The sequence below is a fragment of the Anopheles bellator genome, chromosome 1 (genome assembly GCF_943735745.2).
Source record: "Anopheles bellator chromosome 1, idAnoBellAS_SP24_06.2, whole genome shotgun sequence".
NCBI lineage: Eukaryota > Metazoa > Arthropoda > Insecta > Diptera > Culicidae > Anopheles > Anopheles bellator.
Genome location: NC_071285.1, coordinates 45,102,622 through 45,127,276, shown reverse-complemented (window position 1 = coordinate 45,127,276; position 24,655 = coordinate 45,102,622). Strand labels below are relative to the sequence as shown.

Genomic DNA, 24,655 nt, shown 5'->3' with positions numbered 1-24,655 from the left:
TTTGTGGGGGTCGATCACCACGCGCTTCTCTAGTTCAGCCCTCCTCCGAGCAGTTCGGGTTACAAACCGTGACTAAAGGCGGTCGGTGGCCCACACGGAACACATATGCGAATGGGGCACTCGTCTCGACCCGAGACCCGAGTAGTGTGCGTTGGCCTAGACCAACACAACGACAGCCGGGCGATGATCGCACGTCGGAGTCGCGGTCTTATCAGGCACAGCCGACACAGAGCGCGCCCTGCCATTGGTTTTGGGTCGGCCACACACTCGTGCTGTCGGCGCTAGTATTGGTCCCCATCTGGATTCACGCATCCCGCGGCCGTTGAGAAGGTCTGGAATGACCTCCGCCCGTTCCGTGTGGCTCACTGGGGATCAAATTTGTGGTGACGGTGACGTGATAAAATCGCTGCGTGACATCTTCGGGTGATTCGGTAGCACCGGTCCAAAGGGCCAGATGACGTCTTCCAGTGCCTAGGGCAACAAGCGCGGTACACAGTGGAGACGCAAGGTGGCTGGGTGGCTTATCGCAGGCACGGAAGAGGGAGACCACTTCGACTACCCCATGAGGTAACGCCGATTGATTGAGTGCAGATCTAGTCCGTTATCTGGGTTCGACCGTAGGGCGCCCAATAAACGGCTCAATGAGTCTACTAGATTGTAGACATCGGCCATCGTCGTTCAATTCTAACATCACGCAAAGGTTGCTGGACACCTGATAGACCTCGATTCTCGGAAGTGGCCACGATAAAAGACACCACTCTAGAACGCTGGTCCAAGATAAACCCCCGCCAGGACCCCGAAACCATTCATGCTTTCGGAGCACATCAAAACAACTCGTCATCTCCCAACTAGCCCGTGGTGGACACCTGTGGTTCGTTCACAACAACAACAATAACAGGAATGTTGCTTTTGAGTCCGGAATCTAGAGACCGGAAAGAAAACAAAACACGCCACAGACCACGTGACCTTAGCGGAACCTATCAGTGGCAGCGATCAGGTTTGGGGACTAATTTCCGTTTCCTTCCCGCAACGAGTACTTCGACAGGAGTACTCGGGACCGACGCTCAGGTGTGTCTTGTATTGACAATTTGGCGGCCCATGGGTCCAGATAACGGCTGTCAACAACCCGAACCCGATGTTCTGATGTTCCCGATGTCGCCGAACAGACTGTCCCGACGGACGACGATAGCATCAATACAAGGCTGCCATACCCCCTGAAAATAAAACGAATCGCCCGATACGGCCCCCCCGTCTAGACAGGGTCATACTAGGGTGCCCACGTGTGCCTTCTTTCGGTGGACCCGCTGGAGTTCCCGTAACGGTGAATCGTTTCCGGATCGTTTGGCCAGTACGGACAGACTGCATCAGTAAACGCCCCCCACGTCGTAGCAAAGAACGGTGATAAGCCAAGTGGCCGATGGCGCGTTAAAGTGTCCGAACCGCCTGAAGCCGGTTCCTGCGAAGCGTCGGGAGTCACATCATCGATGATCCTGTTCGAAGCGGATCCAGCGAACAGGTTAACTGGAGCACCGCGCATCGAGCTGCGTGCTGGCGCACCGGATCCAGTGGCTCGTGGGTCTGCCACTGCTACGCCATCGTCGGTTCGCCAGGGTCAGCCCTAATCAGGGACACCACCCTGTGGCCCTTCGACTCGTGACGTTTGACGACGCCGGACGCCGGTTAAACTGCGCATTACAGGCTGAGCCAAGCCGAGCTAGTCGGCCATTGTCTGTTCCGGTGACCTATACGGGACGGCCGGTCGCGAGCTGATTTGTAGCCACATTCCTGTCCGCACAACTGTTCCTCATTTCTCACCCACCCACCCCCCCTCAAAGCGGCTGCTGTACGATGCACTTTGCTACAACTGCAAATATTGACTGGACCCATCCGGACTAGACGGTAGATCGGTGATAAGCGGACGGCGGAGATGTGGAAATAGGTGTACCTGATAAGAGATAGGGCCTAGGGCCGAGGGAGTTGTGGCGCACCGCACGTTACGCGACCAGTGCCAATCCTAATTTTTGTTTAGACGTTCGCGGGGTCTTGTTTTGCAAACAACCGCTCCTTGCTTACGATGACACTCTGTGGTCCGGTCACGATCCGGTGGCAGCAATTAGGCAAGCTCCACGAGCCTGCGCATCCAGCTTCAAGGCAGGATATGCGTCTAGGAAGTAGGCCAGTTGAACCTGGAGAAACGCTTCGGACGATCCTAAGAACCGCTTATCGTACCCTCGCTAACGCGTTGTGACTCCCAGAGACAGATAAGAGAGAGAGAGAGCGGATCGCATCACTGGCAAAGCTGCGATTTCTAACGAGACCAGTTAGAAGCGGTTCACCACTCTCGATTAACGGTTGGACGGACGGCCTCGGCGGCACTCTTATCGGGCCCGCCTCGGGCTCTGTCAATTACGCCACCCCGGGCTTGCTGATGCGCTGCTATGAGCTGTGAACCCCCCCGTGGTCGATTCGGACGTTCCAAGGTACACCAAAGCCATCATCAGGCCACGCGAGGATTGGCAATTGTTCTACGGTATTACATCAGGTACCGCGCTCGGCATTAGAGTCCCGCGAGGAGTTAGAGTCGCTCCATGGCCAGGATTTGTGCTGTCCGGGGTGCGAGCGTGATGCCCGCACGGACTCGGAAATTAACCCGCCGGGTTATCGTAGCCGGACCGAACCGGATCCCATCGATTTTACCGCGCGCGCGATTGGCTTATCGCCGATCCGCGCCGTCCAAGGGCCAGCGTTGTCCGCCGGCCGTTTTGTCCCACTTCGGGCCGGGCTTTACCATGAATGGTTGCGGAACGCAAACAGGAGGAAGGAGCGACAGTCCAAGGAGCATGCACAGCGCATGCAACGGCCCGGGCCGCCGACGCAGATTGTACTTTGTACCGTGGGCCGCGACGATTTAAGGGGGATCTCAATCAGACCAGACTGTATCAGCCCCTTCCTGAGGTCGCAGCACCCCGAAAGTTATCGCACCCGGCGTGTCTGCGAATCCGGTTCGGGACGGTTCGTGGAGCACTCGTGATATAAGGGGGGCCCACCCCCACCGATTATTTGCCCTTTCGGACGTCCGACATGGCGGTGGCGATAATTTACGAACCAATTCAATATCATTCGGCCCACCCGCTTGGGACGGGTAAAGCAGTGTGATTGATTCCTCGGGCCCCGGGTTTCCCAGAGGACCCGTCCGGGTGTTTGAAGGGAGAGATGGCCAACGGCTGTCGCGGGGTGTCTTATCGGAGCACGGTAGGGGGCGACCTGTTGAAACCTGGACACCGGGTTTCATCAGCCGCCCCTGGGGCTGGGGCGACGTGCAGACTTATCGGTAGACGGCGGTCAATGCTCTGTTGTCTGCCACACGGCACGTTTCCCGCCATCGGATACACCCCTACCGCGGGACGTGAAGGATCGCCGGTCCGGCGTCGATCTGCTCTGATAGGCGATCGGAAGTCCGCCGATCCGTATCGGAATTGGGGTGCATCAAAGAAAGAGGAATTTCTGTTGCCATTCTCGAGAGATGTCAGACTTGGGAAACTCCAAAGTTGTCACTCGAACATGAAAATAGAGCTGAGCCAATTGAAAATGTGAATTAATTGAACGAATCAATATGTTCCCCATTTTATACTTTACTTTACACTCTGGTCTTTTTTCCGGGCTGCAAACTCATCGGCGACTTATAATACTTATTTAAGCATTCTTGGATTTAAAAAGTACTATTTCAGCAACACTCTCTTGGGTAGCTTGTTAGTTTGTTTATCAGGAGCATTTTTGAAAAAAAAAAAACAATGAATTATCAATGGAATTTGAATGTCAAAGTGAAATGTCAAAAAGTGAAAAGTCAAAAATAGAAATATAGTCAACAGCGTGCTATTTGGGATAGTTGAGTAAATTCAGGACATCCCAAACTTTGTGGTAAAATAAAGTGGCGAAAACTAAAAGAAATGTTACCGACGAAAAAACAAAAAAAGGATTCCCCAACAAAACACCAAACGCTGCCAGCCTGCGCAACGTTGGTCGCTATGCCACCGGAAAAGCTGTTTCCTTAGCAACGCACCTAAGCGTGCATGGAAGTAAAACCTGAACCTCAGTACGAGTGCCACTGTCCAGGACTCTGATTTCAGAACGTTTGTTGTGAAAATGGACAATTTTCCGGCGCCAGTGGAAGCCGCTAACAAACCGGCTCGTCACGATGGAAAATCGTTGATATCGAAACCGATACGCAACTCGTCGTGCACCATTCCGAACGAGTTGCTCGAGTTCGAGTAAGTTATCCGACCGGCCTGCTATCGCCTACGTCCGATGTGATCCTGTTCCTTCTTTTAGCTACTCCTACGGCTACGACTGCAAGCGCTACTTCAATCTGTGCAAAATCGAAGAGAATGTGCTGGTGTTTGCGTCGGGAAATTTGATTCACTTCTTCCACGTCGGGACACGTACCGTTACGACCCGCCGCAGCTCGACCGGCGGTGGTATCGGCTGCATCACGGTTAACCCGTGCACCGAGTACTGCCATCTGACTGTGGCCGAAAACGGAGTCAATCCACCGATCATCATCTACCAGTACCCGGAGATGGAGGTGGTTAGCGTTTTAGTCGGTGGCACCACGGCCGGTTACTCTCGCGTCGACTATTCGGGCGATGGGCGGCTGCTGATCTCGCAGGGCATCGAACCGGACTACATGCTCACGGTGTGGAACTGGGCCGAGGGTGAGATCGTGTTGCGCTGCAAGTCCTTCTCGAACGATGTCATCAACGTGATGTTCTCACCGAGCGTCCCGGGGCACATCACAACGTGCGGTCAGTAGTGGAGCCGACCAAAAGCTGGGGGAAATACTTCTTACCGCAACGGGTTCTCTGGTTCCGCAGGGCTCGGTCATGTCAAGTTCTGGAAGATGTCCAACACCTTCACCGGCCTCAAGCTGCAGGGTGAGCTGGGGCGCTTCGGGAAGACGGAAATCTCGGACATCATCGGCTTGCTGCCCCTGCCGGACGAGAAGGTGCTGTCCGGGTGCCAGTGGGGCAACATCCTGGTGTGGGAAGCCGGGCTCATCAAGCTGGAAGTGTGCCGGAAGGGCCGGAAGCCTTGCCACGAGGGGCCCATCACGCAGCTGAGTATGCGCGGCAGCGAGATCATGACGGCGGGGCTGGACGGTAAGATAAAGATCTGGTTCTGGGAGACGGTCGAGTTGGCCGACCCACCGGATGACGATCGGTTTGTGGAGATCGAACCGATCATGGAGTTTCGCATCGGAACCGACGCGACGCATCACAGCGAGTTGATGTGTTTGGTGAGCAGGGAACAGGGAGAGTTCCAGTGGTACGCTCAGGACGGGGCGGGAGGAATTTGGTTGTGCGATCTGACACCGGCCCATCACACGGAGCCCCCGCAGCAGCTGTTTCGGTGCCACGCCGGACCGATTGCGGCGGTCCAGACCAGCCCGGTGTCGGGTCACGTCGCTACACTCGGCGTGGATGGCAAACTGTGCGTTTACGACTACCACAAGCGCGAGCTGCTGCTAACCCATCAGTTCCAGTACTCGGGGAGGACCATGCTGTGGCTCCCGGTAACGCTGGATCCCACCGGAGCTATCTTGGTGCTCGGCTTCAGTGATGGGTTCCTGCGAACCGTGGCAGTGAACCTACACGATGGCCATCTGGCGTACCCGGAGAATCGCGTCAATCTGATACAGCTGCTTAAGCCACACACCGAAGCGGTCACGGCGCTTGCGCTCAACGGCTCCGAAACCATTCTGGTGTCCGGTTCGGAGGACAGGACGATCTTCGTGCACCGATTCGTTCGCACGGGACCACACGTAACGATCGAACCGATCGGGCTGGTCTACACTCCGTCGGCGGTTAGCTCGTTGAACTGGAAGCCAGGCTCGGCCGCCACGGCACTGGTCGGTTGCCGACTAGGGCAACTGTTGGAGGTGGACCTACCGGAGCAGGAGGTCGACTACACGACCATCTCCTACCATCTGCGGCACGTCGAGATCAAGCAGCTGGTGTTCCAGTCGGTCAAGTCCGAAATCAAACGCAACCTTCTGATCGCGGACACCGAACGGCGGAAGCAGGAGAAGCGGGCCAAGAAGCAGCAGTCACTGGACCGGCTGCGGCAGGCGGATCCGAAGGCGGAGATCAACGAGGAAGCGTTTCTGGCCGACTCGGACGAGGAGCAGGACCTGGAACCGCTCTACATCCCGAAAGTGCCCAGCCCGATACTGTGGGCGCGGTACACGGACGAGGACACGCTGTGGCTGTCGATGGGTGGGTACGACGCGGGGTACGTGTACGAGTATGGGTTCGACGATGAAGATCCTCTCTCGTGCACACCGATCCCGGATGCCGAGGACACGGAACTCACCTGCTTCTTGCAGGAGTAAGTATTCTAAGGATTTTCCACGAGGTCAAGCTAATTGGCTGTGTATGTATTTTCTTGTAGCACCCACTACACCATTTATGGCGCCAGCGATGGGTCCGTGCGGGTGAATCGAACGAAGCAGGACTTTCGGGATCTGGGTGACCATTGGACACTGCCGATGCACGATAACCGAACCGGGCGGATCACGGGCTTGGCGTTCAGTTATGACTTCTCGTACCTCTTCAGCGTCGGCACCGATGGTAACCTGTTCGCCTACCGCTGGTACGGTGCTGGGGACGCGTTTCAGGCCGTGCCACCGAAACCGTTGGAGAAAGGTGTCAAACGTGTGTTCGACATCGCCGAGCAGGGCTTCCCGTCGCTCGAGCAGCAGAAGGCGAAACGAGAAGCGGACCGATTGGCGAAAATTGTGACCGACCGTAGGGAGGTGGTCCGGAAGAAGGTGGCCGAGCATCGGGAGCGGTTCGTCGCACTGCTCGAACGGAATCGTGCGTTGCCCCCGGCGTACCGTATCCCCGTGACGGACTTTGTGCTGGATGAACGGATCATGGACGATTTGAGGGAGCAGCTCGAAGCGGACATGAGTCTGGTGCACCGCCGGATGGCGTTCGATGTGGAAAAGGTGCGCATAACGGCGCGTAAGCTGAGCCAATTCTTTCTGGAACCGCTCGAAAGCTTTCCGATCGAGGTGTTGGCCGTGAGGTGAGTCGCAACTGAGAGAGTGGCCAAGTATCAGTATTTAACACCGGCAGGAGTGACTTCCAGGAGCGAACGGAGCGTCAAGAGTTTCCGTATCGAAAAGCTGGACGATGAGTACTTCGAGACCGTCAAAGAGGTTGACCGACTGGTCGAGGCGGAAGAACTACGGAAGCGGTAAGATCTTTGGGCTTCATAAATAATGGTGTAAATAATGGAACATCGTAACCAAATCGATTAATATCATTTCCCTAAAGCCGATTCATTGAGTTGTGTAAAACTCCGGAGGACAGGTTGGTTCAACAAGCACCGTTTGGCACAGTGGTGTGTTGCACCGTTTTTTTTTTGGTTAATTTCGTTGATTTCTAGCTAGTGTTGTAATTGCCGGTTTGGTTGGTAAAACTCTACTAACGCCTTCAAAACGTTCCACTCTCAGGCATCCCGAGACGTCCCCGACGAAACGCAAGGACCGCCGTAAGGACTCTCAGATGCAGAGAAAAGAGTCGTTCCTTGAGGGTCTGTCACAGTCGACGATCGACTTCAAGCTGGAAAGCAAAATGAGGCGCCTGTTGGCGAAGTACCGCGAGCGAAAGAACCAGGAAACGGTCCGGCAGCAGGAGTGGGAAGCGCACAAGGCGGCCAAGCCGGACCCGAACGTTAACGATCCGGCCGACGATCAGGCCATCCAGGAAGCGGCCGGTTCGATCGGTGACTACAACCTCAAGAGCGACCCCGAGTACGAACCGTCGGAGGAGCGGGTCGAAAGTGCCACCGGCAAGTACCGGGAGCTGTTGCGTGTCCGCCAGGAAATGTTCACCATCCAGAGCGCGTACAATCGCAAGGTGTTTGCGTTGCGCGAGCAGAAGCTCGACCTGATGCGCTACGTGGCCAAACAGAAGCGTAAGCTGCGGGACATTTACGAAGAAATTCCGGCCGACAAACGAAAGTCGCTGCCGGTCGAGGTAACCATCAACGTGGACGTCGAATACGCTGACGATCGGTACAAGTTCGAAGAGGATCGAACTAATTTCGATAGCCCGAGTCAAGCGGATACTCCCAAAGGACCGGGTACCAAGGGAACGCTGGCGTACTTCGATTCGATCGCAAAAGACGCTCTGGGATTGGCCGATGCTGAGGGTACAACGCGTCCACCGATGGCTAACAAGCACGAGCAGGAACTGCGGGACGAGCGTCTCGTCAGGAAGCTGTTCAAACAGGACAAGATCATCGGTAAGGTGGCCGGACGCATCGGCCAGTTCGACGATGAGCTCGCCAAACTGTCCCAGGAACGGTTGCAGGTCGAGACGGATGCGAAATTGTTGGAAAACTTTCAGCTCACCCTGTACCAGGAGCTGTGGATACTGCGCGACTTTAGCAAGATCGAAACGGAGATCGTGCGGGGCGTGGAGGAGATAACGATCGAGCGGAACGAGCTCCTGAGGGCGGTGCACGATGCGAGGGCCGCGATCGAGCTGGTAGAGCAGGAGATCGAGACGATACAGCGAGAGCAACGGTCGAACCTGCACCGGTTCAACTCGGCCTGCCTGGACAACGAGTACGCCAAGGTGATGAAGCGGATCTACAAGAAAAAGTACAAACCGTGCAAAATCAACGACAACGAGTCGGACTCCTCGTCCGAGTACTCCTCGGAGGATATCGAAGGGCTGGAGGTTGCGAACGAGGGAGAGGTTAGCAAGGTGTTCCTGGATCTCAACCAGTGTCCGGCCGGCTGCGATCCGGACCTGTACGGGCTGGCTATCCAGCTGCGCAACGAGAAGCTGGACTTGCAGCGCCGTCACTACGCCGAGGACAAGACGCTGAAAGAGTGGCACCGCAACCTGGAGAACCTGAAGCCGAGCCTGGCCGAAACGAACGTCCGGTTGGGGCGCAAGAAGGACGAGCTGCTGGAGTTGCGGCGCGACAAGCAGCGGCGCCTGAACGACATCGACACGCTGGTGATCGTGCGGATGGATCAGATGCAGTACTTTCGCACGGAAACCGAGTTCCACGACGTGGAGAGCAGCCTCATGTTTAACCGGGACGCGCTGCTCACCCTGTACTCCCGGGTCGACCAGTTGGCCGCGGAAACACTGGAGACCAAACGGAAGCACCGGGTCAATGTGGTCCACCTGGCGCGCATGAAGACGGACATCAAGTACATGCGCCAGCAGCTGGTCTCGCTGAAGGAGACGATCAACGGGACGATGATGAAGAAGTTCGGGCGCGTTATCGATCTGGACGAGCTCGAGGAAACGATCCTGCGCCAGTACACGTTCGAGATGCGCGCAAACTTGGACGACGTGAAGAAGAGCTACGCCGAACGGACCAAGGATCTGAAGGTAACGTTGGGTTCGCATGGGTTTTTGTAGAAACACTTCGATCACTTTCTCTTCCGATCACTCTGCAGAAGCTGTACGCCAGAAAGCAGGAAGAGCTGAAGAAGGTCATCCAGGAGGGCACCGAGAAGCTGCACATTCTGACCGTCCTCCAGGAGGAGTACAACAATCTGGAGAAATCGCTGGCCCACCAGAGGGCGCTGCAGGAAAAGCGCAATCATCCGCAGCCCACCTACTCGGACGATCTGACAAAGTTGCGCGAGATTGCCAAAATCCAGAAGGAACAGATCAACACGCTACAACGCGAGATACGAACACTGAGCATGAAGTGTAAGCCGCTGTCGGCGGAAAGTCCGGACGTGGAGATTATCATCCCGCCGCCGGTCACGGGCGGCAAACCGCTCCCGCTGGCGGACGAGTCCGTGTACAACGCGGTGATGGATTCGGCACCGCCAAGCACCCGTGCCAGTTCGCCGGATAACTTCCTGTACAACGAAATTTCCGGCCTTATCGATGACTTCCTGATGGAGCAGCTGGGGTCGCACGTGCTGCAGTCGGACATTAAGCGCGTGGTAAACCACCTGGCCCACTACCTGTCCAACATCATACACAACTTTGCACCCGAACACGCTAGCGATCTGTTGCCACACATCATCGAGAACTTCAAGTCCTTCATCCCGGAGGAGCTGCTGATCACGATCCCACCGCAGGCCATCGCCGAGCTGATCGAGAGCATCTTCCGCACGTTCAAGGAGGGCTACGACATCGACACCAAGGAGATCTTGGGCGAGATCGTGAGCAACAGTCTGGAGATGATCTTCCCGGCGTCGCAAAACTACTCGCACAACATTCTGGTGGACATCATGAAGCAGGTCCTGGCGACGCTGCACCTGGCCGACGTAAGCCACCCGGACACGGTCGGGTTCGTGGCGAACGGGATCCGCCACAAGCCGGGGATCGACGCGGATGACGTCAACGTGGCGCTGGTCTGCGAGGAGCTGCTCGTGTACGCGCAGGAGAACACGGTCGAAGACATCACACTCGACACGATCAGGACCGTCATCGAAGGTATTCTGCAGTGCGTGCGAGACCAGTAATTGGGACTCCCCCCCCCCCGGTGAGCGCTAATCTCTTGTCTGGGTGCGTAACGCAGGTGTGTCGCAGGCAGCCCTTAGCGACAGGTGAAACGCGCAGCACTGTCATGCGCCCGTGGCGTGCGCCCACAACGCGTTATCTTCCGCGCACCGGCGGCTGTGTCCGCCGTTATCATGGTGGTTGGTGTAAACAAAACTGGTGTTTCTCACTCTCTCTCTCTCTCTCGATTGTACCCTTTTTTGGTTCACACGCTCCTCCAAGAGGGCCAGTAATGACCAGTTGCCATTGATGAATGTCCCGGATCACTTTCCCGGATTGAAGGATTTTCCCCGACTGACCAGCACGGGCACACGCAGATAAGATCCGATTGATCCTCCACAAAAGTGCCGTTTTTCATCCGATTACGCCACGAGGATTTGGCGTGATTTTGCGTGTGTCCCGCGCAAGGGCGCACATCAATCGCGCGCTGTCGGCGCGTGGAGTGTGCGCTAAAAGTGTGCGCCCTCCCTTATCACCCGCCCGGCGGGATGAGTGGGCACTTTTCGCTGAGTCCGGGTTATTGCGACCCAGAAGTGTGCGCTCCCAATCGGATGCTCCCCCCTCCAAGTGTGGGCTGGTGCGACGTGCACAAAACCGACGGACGCAGGAAATCGGTCGCTGAGCGGAAAAAAACATTGGCCCCTTGTTTACGTCGTCTTCCCTGGTGCCCGTGGTGCCGTGCGCAAACACTATCACCGGCAGGGTGGCGGGCACAAAGCTGCCACAGGATCGGCTGCTTTGGCCCGGTGTGATCGATGGATTGGCCTGCGACGCGTTGGCCATTGTGCGGACGCAAAAGTCGGCCAGGTTGTGCCCGGGGGGCACCGCGAGCGATAAGCCCGGGCCCAGACGCGCACACACTTGCCAATCGTGCGCGGACCGCAACCGATAATGATGAATCGGTGTCTTTTTGTTTTCCGGCCCCGGGCTTGTTTGTCCGGTGCCGGCGCTCTTGTCAACAACCGACCCGACCGGCAGGCCAATATCGGGGTTTTTTCCGTCGCGCAAACAACTTTGCATTCGCTGCAGGGGCTTCGTCATCCCCCCCTTTTTTTGGGCAACGACGGGGACATTATGATTGGAGTAGATTAGTAGCGGACTTTGCGGAGATAGTGATGGGGACTTTTTCATATGAACTTAGATTTCTTTCATTTACATTTGTATTCACAAAATAGGGCAAGAAATTTAATAAAGCGCACACTGCACAGTTTTATCAAGAAAGGTGATCAAATGTTTGTTTCTATTGGTTCTATGCTTCTAATGGGACACTCACCAAGACCGGCATCAGTAATCCGAATTGCCAGCTACGCTGGCGAAACACTGGCACACAAACTGACCACAAGTAATGACCACAGATCGGAAAACGCGGATGCACCGCTGAAGCCGATGCACGTGTGCAACGGTTTGAATCGCGTGACTCACGGCGCCAGACTGTGGACTTATTGCGACCGCGAGTGCGTGCCCCAAGCGGTGTACCGGTGGAAAATCTGTCAGAAAATCAACCCCCCGGGTGGGTTCGTTTCGGTCCGGGTTAGAGTCCCGCCGCCCCGAGCGGACCACCGAAGGCTGTGGCGTGTTGATCATAAATATCGTTCGGCTTCAGGGTATGGCAAGTGCGGGGGGGCACTGGTCGCGTGTTGGACGTCGTCGGATCGTCGTTGGTGTTGCCGTTTCTGACAATGAAACCAAAATTATCGGGAGGGCACCACGGTTCGAAGCGGGAGATCAGCTGATTTATAATTATCCTCGCCGTTCGGGTGGCCCTGGAAGCAGCCGAAGAAATGATCCTATGCTGTAATCGACGGCGGATACAGCGACTAAATATTGAATATCTTCTCGTTGATTCTGCATCTCCTTATTGATTATTGTCAAACAATGTAAAGGTGCTGACAAATTCGAATTCGATCGATCGACCGCGAACCGTGAGGTCGAGAAAGGTGTTTTAAAATAAAACGAATTATTTTTATCACCTTTCGCCATCATTGTGTGGGGTCTCCGACCGCGCCGCGCCACGTTCCGTGACCGCTGAAGGAAACCATTCGAATCCACAGGGGCTCCGGTGTGGTGCGTTTTGCATAACGCAAGGCGTTTAACCAACAGGAAGGAAGAGATTAAGCTAGAGAGAGAGTGAGAGAGTGAGAGAGCTATCAACCGGCTGTCAAACGCGATTGGGGCGCGCAAAAACTGCTTCGTGATCGCCAAATCTCAAAGTTCCGACGATGAGTGTCTCTGAAACCGGCAGCGATGTTTTATCGCGCCTATCGTTAACGGTTAACCAAGTGCCGGCCCGTTTGGAGGAAACCCTCTTCCCGGACGGTGGCCCGAATGGCGGCGAGTTGGTGGAAATAGTCGGAGAGTCCAACACGGGCAAATCGCGCCTGCTGCTCGACCTGATTGCCCGCATCGTGCTTCCGGTGAACTGTGCAGGCCACGAGCTCGGTGCCGTGCTGATCGATTGCGAGAACTCCTTCGAGCCGGCGGTGCTGCTGGACGTGATGGAAAAGTACATCCTGAATTACGCCGAACCGGCCATTGCCGCCACCCTGGACCGGCCGGGGATTGAACGCATCCAGGACGCCAGTCTGCACCGGTTGCAGCTGATCACGTGCTACTCGCTGGAACAGTTCGATCTGACCCTACTGTCGCTGGACAACGTTTTCCTTCAGCAGCCGGACATCAGTTACGTGCTGGTCGATTCGATCGCCACATTCTACTGGACCAAGTGCACTCCGGCGAATCGGCTGCGAATGGAAACCTATCAATTGGCGCATTGCCAAAAGTTCAAGCGAATTGCTGAAAAGTGGAATAAGGCGTTCGTCTACACGAAACCAGCATACTTTGCGAACGGTGAGAGCGGGCGAGACATTGAACTGTCTTCGGACGGGTTGCTGGTGGAGAACTCGTCGCAAGGATCGACGTCGGCGGCGACTACGAGTACACCGACGAACGACATGTTTCCGCCCGGGAAAGGCGCGGCAACAATTAGTCTACCGGTGGACTATCGCATCGAGTTGTGCGAGAGCGACCACTGCCAAACGCCGCCGGGAACGAACGAACAAACAGAGGACGAGCAAACGGAGGACGAGCAACGGTTCTGTGCGCTCATCAAATCGAAGGAGAACAGCCAGCCGCAGTACACACGTTTCTATTTGATAGATAAATTCGGTTTCAACTGGATTGACCCATAGAACTCGTTCCCCTTTTTCGATCAGTAATAAACCTCTACAGCAAGAGCCAGGGGATACAAACCGGAATCACGTTTTCAATTTATTTCAGTATTTTGGTTCTCATTCGCTTCCGGGAATTCACTCTCTACATTCTCTCGTGCCGCGACGCGCGCTATCTTTCTCTTTCTTTCTTTCTGTTTGCTGGGATTCCAAACTAAAGCGATACACGGTGATAATCCTCCTCCCGGTACCTGTGTCCTATCTTGTGCCTCACTTCCGCGTGGATCTCTGGCGCCTCTCTGTTGACGAAATCCTACGAGTGAGTTGTGGAGGCGGTTTCGATTAAAAACTAAACTTTTGTTGCTACGTTTGTTATAGTCCGCTGAGAAAATGAAGGAAAGCATGATCTGTGATGGGTGATCGTGCTTTAGTTGGCCACTAAATCACCTTTGCAATCTAAATTATCAAAACTGCAATTATTCACTCCTTTTTTAGTTCTGCACTAAGTTCCGATGTGCTCGTACCCTATTTGTCTTCGTTTTTGCTACTACAATTTCACTATATAGTAGTACCAACAACTAACGACTAATCTGCTGTTGATGATCTCTCCGATGATGATGATGATGATGGGATGAAACTTAATTACTGTTGTCAAAGATGAACAGTGCGAATCGTGCACTGAGGCAGCACAGCGATGATCGATGATTTGACGACGTGGTCTACACCACCTCTCTCGGGGATTGACCCGCGGATAGAGCCACGCGGTTGGCCGTAGGGTGTTTGTCTCGTTAGTTTGCCTAATTGCCTCACGACACAGTAAATGCACCACACCCTGACGCTTTTCACTCCCGAAAGACCGTCACCATTCTGAAGAATCTATTCGTAAATTGCTTCTGCTGCTGCTGCGTGAGTTCCTTTTTATATTGTTTACGTTGTCTATTTACAATAATCGTCGGAAAGAGTAAATATGTATCTTTCGCTGCAAATTTTTAAATGGTGTACACTTGAAGTCCAGCATACAAACAAGCACAGGTGTGGCCAGTGCGCGGTGTCCACACTCACTCGTGCTCTTCCTTAAACCTTAAAATCTTCGCTCACCCCGTACCGAAGACAACGCACTGCATGAAAAGGTTAGTAATCGAACAAGAGTACACCATCCTCTCATTGCATGGCCGTTGGGTGGGCCATTTTCTACTTCATGTCTTTGGTATAGGCGTCCAGTTCGGCGTCAAGCTCTTCAGCAGTTTTGGTTTCACGTGGTTGCCGCCCTCGGGCACCGCCTGCTCCACCGGCTGGACGACGTCCCGTCTGCGGTTTATCTGCAAAACGAAACCGTAACAAGTTTAGAAACGGCCCGGAAAGCGTGGTCAGAAAGAAATGCTTACTTGCACCACCACCGCGGCCGCCGACCGGTTTACGGGTTGATCGCGCTGGAGGTCCCGGAGATACCACGGGACGTGGGGGGCGGGTGACGGGGATTTCAGAGGTGGCCATCTGGATGCTCATCGGTCGCCCATCCAGCGGAACTCCGTTGTACTGTTTCATCGCTTTGATTGCATCTGCGCGCCGCTCGAAGACAACGTCGGCCGTTCCTGCAACACAATGGCAATAAGGAGTTAGAAACATTCAATAAGTAAATAAATAAATAAATACACAATATCAATAAATAAATTAATTAATTAATTCAACCCATGGTGCGCCGGGTCGGTCGGTCAGCCTACCTAGCGAACGTCCGGATCGATCGTAGTGAACTGAGGCATTCTTCAGTGGTCCAAACTCCGCAAACAGCTCGTTGATGTCCGTTTCCGATACGCCAAAATCCAGGTTCGACACCAACAGTTTGGCCACGCCGCCGCTTCCGGAGCCCGTGCCGAAGCCGGCCGCTGTCATCAGGCGGTTTTTGCCGCGCGATCCTTCGTACATATCATGCTTCCATGCGCTGTTCACGTCGCCCTGTGGAATGATGATGTGACGGGTTTTGGGTTTGTGGATTTTTTTCGTCTTCGCACACTCCTTTCTTTCCACTCCCTCGGGAGGGGTTTCTAAAGAGCCTCGGACAAGCATTTATCGCCGTTTGGCTTCGCTCCGTCTGACTTCTCTCGCGTCCCGCCGAAATCTGCACGCGTGCCAAAGAAGCTAGGCCCAAAGTTGAACTTCAGCAATCAATAACCCTCTCTTCTTCCTCCTTTGCCCTCCTGCTGCTGGCCCCCCTAGTTTTTATTCTGGGAGGCTGAGGGCCGGCAGTTTGCTTCCTGCTGCCGCAACGACTCCACGCCAGCCGTGGGGTTCCGGGTTCTTCCTCTGTTCCTTCTTTTCCCATTTGCAGCACAACTCGTCGACGCACCGCAGCGTCTTCAGTTGCATAGCATGGTGTCGTCGGTTTCGTGACTACATTCACTGGAGTAGTGTATCTGCAAAAAAGTATTCCGCCTGGCACCATATCTCATCATTAACGTCGTGCGTTTCCGCCACACGTTTCGCTACTCGCGCAAGCAAGTCCTGCGGTTCTGCGCGCATATCAGCAATCAAAGCTGGGTCGCCGCCGCCTCCTTAGAGTTACTACAGTAGTCTCATGATGCATTCGCTCTCATCAAATGCCGCTTATTGGATTCTCGTGCTTGACAAAGAGTAAGCATTGCCTTTGTATGAGCCATTCCACCATTTCGAGTACTGAAAAGTGATGCTATTTGCCATCATTTCCACGTTCGTTCTTCTTTGGAACGATTCGCTACGTTCTGGGAGGTGTGTGTCTTGTGTGATACCAATCGCTAGCCGGAAGAAAGAAGACAATGGGATGCCGTTCGAGAGCTGAGCAGAAGCTGAAACTGTGAAGTGAAACTGTGAACTGTGGCATTTTTATAGTTGGAATGTTGGGAATAGAATCACCGTAAAAAGATGGGTTTGCACAGAATTGGACCATTGGTGGTTTGGTGAACCACCGCACTACAGTTCTTTAGAAGCTGAGTACTGGGGATTACGAAGCGATTCACAGCCATTTGAAGGACATTTGAGCACCACTTTGATTACTCGGCTAACTAGATGGAGTAAGACTTTGGCGTTTACGTCTGGACGGGCAGTTCACTAGCATTTGCTTCGAATGATATGCTATCAACTTATTATTTGGCACAGCTTCTTAAAAATGTCTACATTTGACCGAAAAACCGCAGGAAACACACGCGCGAAGAATCAAAACGGTGATACTGTCATTTTGGCATCTTATGAATTTCAGAATAAGTAATCGCTTCAAACAATAGCGACAATTGCTTCAGATTTTAGCGAACGCAAAGCGCGCATACCAGAGAACGCACACAGAGCACTCGGTTGCCAAATAGGGCACATTAAAGGTGGAACGAACAAACAAGATCGAACAGGAAACGACTCGCAGAGCGGCACAATAATAACATCGACTCGGCGTTACACACTTATCCGTCTTTCTTCCTTCACTAACGCACCGGAAAACACTAGCCCTCTCACACATAAACACACACGAGAGCACATTAACTGAACACACACGCGAGTGCGCGCATTGGACAGAGATCGTGACCGCTGGCGCGGGGCCTCTGCCATTCTCAACCACCGACGACCACTGTCGCCGCCATGTTGAATTCTCATGGCGTCACCTTGAAGGTGGCTTTCGCAAAAGAACGACGCAGTAGGAAGAACTCGACCACTTTTCGTCGTTTTTTCACCGCGTTGCGTAGCGTAGCGATTTCCAGCCACGAAAATGTCCCCGGTCATACTCTCAGCACCCACCGTTTTTTCACCAGAAGCACCACCATTTCTCGTGAGAAGCGAAAAAGTTTATCCGTTAGGCGAAGGTATACAATATTTAGAGCGGAAGCATCGACGCTAGGCACAAAATGCGAGCGAAACGGCATAGGAACCGCGTGTGTTGGAGAACCAGCAGCAGGACGCGCACCGGGTGTCCGGGGCGGCCGTACCCGACCGAAGAAGAAGCCACCGCGCTCAGCCGGATGGCTGAAGATCTGCTTTGAAGCTACTTTGGGCTGGCCGTGGAATGCTCTACAATCCGATCAGAAAGGGGTCTGTGCCTGGCAGACGTACGGGTTTCGTCCGCTTGTCTCCACATCGTTCACTGCCTTACCCGCCCGTAGCGTGCTCGGGAGATTCCGCCACGATTACGTCCCTTCAGGACTCCGCCACCGCCGCTGCCGTTGCGCTGGTTAGACCGGAACCCGGTTCCGCTGGTTCCGCCACTGGCCGTGCGACGGGGTGGCCGGCTGGCCACCCCCGGGCGTCCGCCACCGCGCGGGCGGGATCCCTTTTGCGACTTGATGATTTCATCAAGGCTCATCTCAATTTTGTCAACCATTTTGTTTTTCTCCCGAGTCGGTCACGTACGACGCGCGATAGAGGATCACGATTCGGTTTTACTGCGTTGCTCTACGCTTCACTGTGATGAACTTTCCACGCAAACTAGATTGCTTCGAGTGAAATAACTTGTTTAAGAATCGATTTAATGCCGCGGAGTTATTTTGTTGCTTTTAATGAAGTTTTAATTCTTGAACATACGGAACGCGACACCGACTGCTCGACGACTGGGTAGCCAAGTGAAAAAGTTGCCTGATGAGCATCGAACTGGTATAATGTAGTTGCTTGGGTTCCGCTTATACCAGTTCAGTTTTGCTGCAAATGCCAAATATCATCAAGAGAATGAATGTTGAAATCAACAAAGGAATGATAATAAGATGCTTTTCCGGGGCAAGGAACGTAAAGCTTGGAACAGAGAACATTGAGGATCGAAAGATTTTGACAAAGAACAACCGGAACAGAAACCATTCAACGCGGCTTTTTTGGTTGCATGCGACACCGAAGTTGCATACAATTTTCCTGCGCGGGTTGCTGTCAAATGACACAGGTCAATTATGACAATTGCCAGCGTACCTCTTTCTCATAGCAATCGTTTTCGGTCGGTGCGTGATCCGGAGATATTTCGGAAAATTATAGATTTTTGCGAGAAAAACGTACGCCCCGAACGTGCAAAATGTATTCGAACGAAGAAGTGTGGGAAGGTGTAAGTAAAGCGGTTTGCGTTAGTAGAATGAATAGCGACAGCATTGTAGAAAAGACTAGGGAAATTTACGAACTACAACATAACCTAACTTACGGTTACTGCATTTGTCGATTTTTACCGTAGGGCTACGATGAGTACGGCTACGAGGTGGGCATGCCAGAGGATCCCATGTATGACCGTGGTTACTATCCGATGCACGAGGATGTGAAGAAGTTTCTGGTGTACTTCGCTACCGTTATCAAGGACGGAGTGGTGTACGAGATACAGAATTTGTACGAGAACACTTTCCCAAAGCTGAGCGAGCAGCACTTCGAGAAGAAGGCTTGGCCGAGCGAGGAGGAGGTGGCCCATCTCGTGGACAATGACAACCTGTTCCTGATTCTGTACAAGGAGCTGTATTACCGTCATCTGCACGCCCGCATCCAGGGAGGCCCCTCGTTGGAGCAACGATTGAACTCGTTCTACAATTACTGCAACTTTTTCAATTACATCCTACCGTCAAAGGAGCCGGTTCAGCTGGAGCTGCCCGATATTTGGCTGTGGGAACTGATTGATGAGTTTGTGTACCAGTTCCAAAACTTTGCCCAATATCGTGCTCGCTTGACCGACAAGACGGAGGAGGAAATGGACATGCTACTGAACAACAACAGCAAAGTCTGGAATATCCTTTGCATCTTGAACGTGCTGCACTCACTCGTTTCAATGTCGAAGATCAAGGATCAGCTGGAGGCCGCAGCGGCCGGCAAAGATCCGGAGGCGGTGGCCGGTGAGTTTGGACGTCATTCGTTCTACAAAATGCTTGGCTACTTCAGCTTGGTCGGATTGTTGCGTGTTCACTCGCTGCTCGGCGACTATCATCAGGCCATCAAGGTGCTGGAACCGATTGAGATTCACAAGAAGAGCCAGTATTCGCACATTCCGGCGTGTCAGATTAGCACCTCGTACTACGTCGGGTTCGCGTATATGATGATGCGCCGCTACTCGGACGCGATTCGCACCTTTTCGTCCATTCTGCTGTACATTCAGCGCACCAAGCAGCTGTACAGCGCCCGCTCGTACCAGAACGATCAGATCAACAAGCAAACCGATCAGATGTACCATCTGCTCGCTATTTGCCTGGTTCTGCACCCGCAATGCATCGACGAGTCCATCCAGCAGGTGCTGCGCGAGAAAAACTACCACGACAACATGTACAAGATGCAGTGCGGCGACCTGGACGTGTTCCGCAACTTCTTCGTTTTCGCCTGCCCGAAGTTCGTTTCGCCAGTTCCGCCCCCACCAGATGCACCGATGGACGATTACGTGAAGGAGGCGCTTGAGCATCAGATCAACGTGTTTATGGACGAGGTACGGCAGCAGCAAGAGTTGCCAACGATCCGTTCGTACCTGAAGCTCTACACGACGCTGCCGATGATGAAGCTGGCCTCATTCATGGACCACTTGCCTCGTGACGACGTCGACAAGCAGAAGCTGGAGAATTTGCTCACACGTCTGCTGTGCTTCAAGCACAAGATGAAGAACATTGTATGGACCAAGGGCGTGAGCGGGCTGGAGGGTAAATTCCAGTCCGGGTCCGAGCTGGACTTCTACATCGACAAGGATATGATTCACATTGCCGACACGAAAGTTTCGCACCGTTATGGTGACTTTTTCATCCGTAAAATCCTAAAATTTGAAGATCTTAACCGTCGTCTGCACACCATCAAGGGTTAACAGAGCCGTTGTGTTTAATGGTTCGGGCAATTTTGTCGATAGACAAAGCTGCGTTTTGCATATTTCAAATACTAAACCATACTGCTAACGGTGTTGCAGGGATTCGGTAATCGTCACAGTAATATTTTACCCTCACGCCAAAGCTTCGTGTAGGAGCATTGCTAAATAGGACCAGAAAAGGGAGTCTCACTAGCCGACCATCTGCAGGGGAACAATAAATGCATGTTGCCATTGTGACTGATTCCCGTCAACCAATGTCTCGGGCGTTTGCAATTCATTCGAGAAAGTAATTTTGTTAAGTTGTTGAAGCCGCACGCAATATTTAATGCGATTTTTTAACTACATTGCGTACCTACGGTAAAGGCATAAGCTGAAAACGTAGGGAAATTTCTTCGCTCGTAACGTAATCTTTACTTTATCCTTTCATTGTCTTCCTACTTTTTCTATTCAGCTTCCCAGACATTTTCGAATATCTTAGCACTGATGATAGTAAGACCCACAAATACGAATATAAAAATAAAGTTAATAAGTAAGAAATCGATATTAAATCTTACCGAATTGTTCTAACGGTTCTAATTGTACATCGCCGTTCGAAATTGCAGGATACGCATAAACGTCAAACGAGAAGAGCCTCTTTTTGCGCTTTTCTACTTTCCGATCTCTATAGGACATGTAAACACAGACTTGTTTCCCCGTGGAGCGTGTTTTGGTTCGATTAATAAGAATTCTCACATCGGTATGACCGTGTTTCGATTAAAATATTTCCCACACGTGTGCCGACTTTGTTTGCATTATGAAGAAACGTTAGTTCCGGCGAATGAATATATGCATCCGTACGATGGAAAACTTGGCGACCTCATTGATGAACTTACGTTGTTGCAGTTGCCGGAGGTAAGTCTAAATCAGCACGTTAATGCCTAGACACTATTCCTACTAATCCTATTTTGGTACTTGCAGGAAATTATACATTTGATTCCGACTGGTGTCTGCCAAAAGTGCTTCGAAGCATTTGAGCGTTTCCTGGCTTATCGGAAAAATTTGTGGTACGTAATGCAGTTCACTTACAGCCTCGCGCAGCTACGCAGAGGGGATCCGTCTGCGCTACACGAATTGTTTGTTGATCACCGGGAACCTATGTTGATGATGCTACAGAAACTGCAACTGTTGAATGTTGAGAAAAACGAACTGAACGTGCAGGAATTGCTTGACGAGTTCGAAGAGTATGGTATCAGCTCGATATTGGACGAAGGAAAGAATGAATACACAGAGATGGAACTTCAGGAAAAAGGTGCTACCAATTCGACACAAGATAAGGAGAAACATAAACACATAGCGGAAGCTGACGACGGCAGTAACTGCCTCGACGAGATCGCAGCCAACGAGTCGGACGGAGAAATACCCCACGTAGATGCTGAAGAAGATGTGGAACTTGGAAAGGAATTGGAACCGGATACCGAAGTTGTGAAAGTAATGGACATCGATGTAATGGACGTAACCGATGCAGAACTGAATGATGCAGTGGTTCGAAAAAGAGGCCACGTAGATGCAAAAAAAAGACACCATACTAGGACATCGGCCCGAAGATGCGTTAAGAATCGAGACGAAGGATCATCGCAGCTTCAATGTGAGAAATGCAAATTTGTAGCAGCCTGTTCTGAATCCCTCCAGTTACACATGGAGATCCATCAGAAGTAGGCGACAATCTGATTACTGCGTTGATGGTGGTGTGGTCCGTACAGCATCCGTTGACGTCTCTGGTTTTTTTTTACAGAATGCCAAAACCTGTACTCTGCAAACGCTGTAATCTTACGTTCGACAGCCAAAAGGAGCTCAAAAGCCACAAGCACTCCGAGCATCGGGATTACATATGTGACTCGTGCGGTATGTCGTTTGCGGTCAAGTTTTCCCTCGACGAGCACCGCAAGCGACACGAGCCGGTGCGTCCGCACAAGTGTGATTACTGTCCGCTCGAGTACTACACGAAGGCAGAAAAGCATTTTCACGTCAAACAGGTGCACCTGAAAACGTACGAAGTGAAGTGCAAGGAATGTGGACTGCGGTTCAAACACAATGCCGAGCTCAAGCAACACAGCAAAAGTCACACGAACCAGCGTTGGTACGAGTGCGCCCAATGCGGATTCTCTTTCAAATCGCACACCCATCTCAACAGACACATTAAAGGCGTCCATGAGTTACAACGGCACCAGTGTGAGCACTGCAGTAAGTCGTACTGCCGCCGAGACAAGCTACGGATGCACATCGAGAAGAAACATAATGTTTGTAGATGGCAGATAAAACAGCCGATGTCGTTGTTAAACTTTGTCCTTTCCTTTACATCGTGCAGATCCAAATGTACTTTGTTTGCGATATTTGCCTGCAGTCCTATAGTACGTCGAAAAAATTGGACGACCACAAAAACCATCATCAAAACCCCAAAGACCAACAATGTGGAATATGCCTAGGGGCGTTTTTGACGACCAAAGAATTCGGCGATCATCTTTGCATCACCTACCGGTATTACTGTGTGAAACTAAACTGTTAGCCAGTTAGTCGTTTTGTTGGGTAATCGCTAAAATACTATTTTTTTCACAGAGAAAATTACATCTGCTGCAATCGTGACTTCAAGTACCATTATTTCTACAACAAGCACATGTTTTTGGTTCACGGAAAGAACACGAACGTACGCGTTAAACCGGCGGAAGGAATACTGACGGGACAGTTTCGGGCGTTGCGAGTAAGTGAAGCGCTTCGTACAAAAACCCACACACACTATAATGCATTCTTTTCACCCCATTTCGTGGTTTAGTCGCAAGAAAAATGGTGCCCGATATGTGACCAGTTGATCCCGGCTTGGAGCACCAAGAAGCAACATATGGACAAATGTGGTAGGACGGTGCTCAAATCTGAGTTCGTCGAAAGCGCGCCGCTGGAAAGCACCACAAAGACAAACGACAACATGCTAGAAATATCAATAATTGGCCCTCGGGCGAATAACAATTGACCATTTGACTGGTTCAAAATAACGTGGCAACGGTAATAATGACTGGTTCATGTACGTGACTCATTCGGAATTCATGGGATCTTTGAGCTTCATTCGTGATGACATGCTTAGTCACTTGTTACAAATCGTTTGAGTGCTTACTTATCGCTCCTGATTAATTTTTTTATCAGATTAAACAATTAAGACACGAAAACTACTATAAAATATTTAACCATTCATGTATTTGCAATCAGTTGGGTTTTGGTGAACAGCATCCTTTCAGCGCTTATTCGATACACTAATCCGGTACACAACTTACTACCAACGATATTTCATTTCTTTTGGGCGATTCTTTGTTTTATTACTTGCGGAAAATTGGTAGCTCTGTTTCTTACTTTCTTTTTCTCTCTTCCTTCTCTTCAAACGTCTTTTGATCCTGATTTGTGTTTTGTACATCGCTATTCTAATTGCCTCACAAAGTCGCTGTTGAGACACAGGACTTAGCTTTCCTTGATTGGCCATTTTACGGATAACTTCGAGATCTCGTAAAAGTTGGCACCGTTGGTTTACAGCCGACTGTTCGTTTCCGCTCGCCAGTGCTTCTGTTGTTTGTCTTTCTTCCATTATTTCACTTATTAAGCTACTGACTTCGGTTCGAAGGTCTTTCCGGTAGCTCTTTCGAGTGATTTCCTTTAGAAGTTTCAAAACCTCCTGCTGTTCATGGCAATGAGATGTTCGTTCATTCAACATTACAACTGTCTGTAAAGCCGATTGTGCGGCTTGAATCGACATATTGCTCCCTGTGCTGGTAGTGGTTGCAAACGAATCTTCAATCGTGGGCTGAGGCAACGTTAGGTGAGGTTGAGCAAATAAAATTGATTCGATCATTTTCGCTTCTTGCCAGGATACATTGTACACTGGTGAGTGAATCCGCTCTTCCGCCGTGTTCAAGATTATGTCTGTTGAAGAACCGTCTTCAACATGTTGAGCGCCTTGCACTGCTAACGATTCTGTCGAATGATTCACATCCAGCCCAGGGCTTTGCTGAAATGCATATTCATCCGCTCTCCTAACGAAGGTACTAGCTGCTCTCTTAGGCATACCTAACTCTTGACATGAAATTTTCTTCAGCTGTTGATTTTTGCGCAGCTCTTTGAATTCAGCAATTATTTGCTTGTAATCGCCATGATCGTAAGACGAGAAAATGTAA

At 52.0% G+C, this 24,655-nt stretch overlaps 5 protein-coding genes across 5 annotated transcripts; 4 read left to right on the top strand and 1 right to left on the bottom strand.

Moving 5' to 3' along the window:
- The first annotated feature begins 4,143 nt into the window (after nucleotides 1–4,143).
- LOC131215700 (cilia- and flagella-associated protein 44) lies at nucleotides 4,144–10,513 on the top strand. The gene is made up of 8 exons (XM_058210092.1): nucleotides 4,144–4,268; nucleotides 4,330–4,802; nucleotides 4,872–6,384; nucleotides 6,448–7,086; nucleotides 7,150–7,257; nucleotides 7,338–7,373; nucleotides 7,517–9,419; nucleotides 9,488–10,513. The coding sequence occupies exons 1-8, from the start codon at nucleotides 4,144–4,146 to the stop codon at nucleotides 10,511–10,513; spliced, it is 5,823 nt and encodes a 1,940-aa protein (XP_058066075.1).
- Nucleotides 10,514–12,769: 2,256 nt separating this feature from the next.
- Nucleotides 12,770–13,738, top strand: LOC131215699 (DNA repair protein XRCC2-like). Its single transcript, XM_058210091.1, has one exon. It carries the CDS (start codon nucleotides 12,770–12,772, stop codon nucleotides 13,736–13,738), a length of 969 nt encoding a protein of 322 aa, XP_058066074.1.
- A 62-nt stretch (nucleotides 13,739–13,800) lies between these two features.
- Nucleotides 13,801–18,274, bottom strand: LOC131205899 (THO complex subunit 4). The gene is made up of 4 exons (XM_058198199.1): nucleotides 17,823–18,274; nucleotides 15,439–15,670; nucleotides 15,103–15,309; nucleotides 13,801–15,036 (listed from the first exon to the last, which is right to left on the bottom strand). The coding sequence occupies exons 1-4, from the start codon at nucleotides 18,048–18,050 to the stop codon at nucleotides 14,909–14,911; spliced, it is 795 nt and encodes a 264-aa protein (XP_058054182.1). The 5' UTR covers nucleotides 18,051–18,274; the 3' UTR covers nucleotides 13,801–14,908.
- A 345-nt stretch (nucleotides 18,275–18,619) lies between these two features.
- On the top strand, nucleotides 18,620–20,707 carry LOC131213778 (eukaryotic translation initiation factor 3 subunit L). The gene is made up of 2 exons (XM_058207901.1): nucleotides 18,620–18,752; nucleotides 18,876–20,707. Exons 1-2 carry the CDS (start codon nucleotides 18,723–18,725, stop codon nucleotides 20,463–20,465), a joined length of 1,620 nt encoding a protein of 539 aa, XP_058063884.1. The 5' UTR covers nucleotides 18,620–18,722; the 3' UTR covers nucleotides 20,466–20,707.
- Nucleotides 20,708–21,203: 496 nt separating this feature from the next.
- LOC131205381 (zinc finger protein 99-like) lies at nucleotides 21,204–23,534 on the top strand. Its single transcript, XM_058197457.1, has 6 exons — nucleotides 21,204–21,356; nucleotides 21,423–22,156; nucleotides 22,237–22,741; nucleotides 22,810–22,979; nucleotides 23,058–23,199; nucleotides 23,272–23,534. The coding sequence occupies exons 1-6, from the start codon at nucleotides 21,204–21,206 to the stop codon at nucleotides 23,464–23,466; spliced, it is 1,899 nt and encodes a 632-aa protein (XP_058053440.1). The 3' UTR covers nucleotides 23,467–23,534.
- Nucleotides 23,535–24,655: the final 1,121 nt, after the last annotated feature.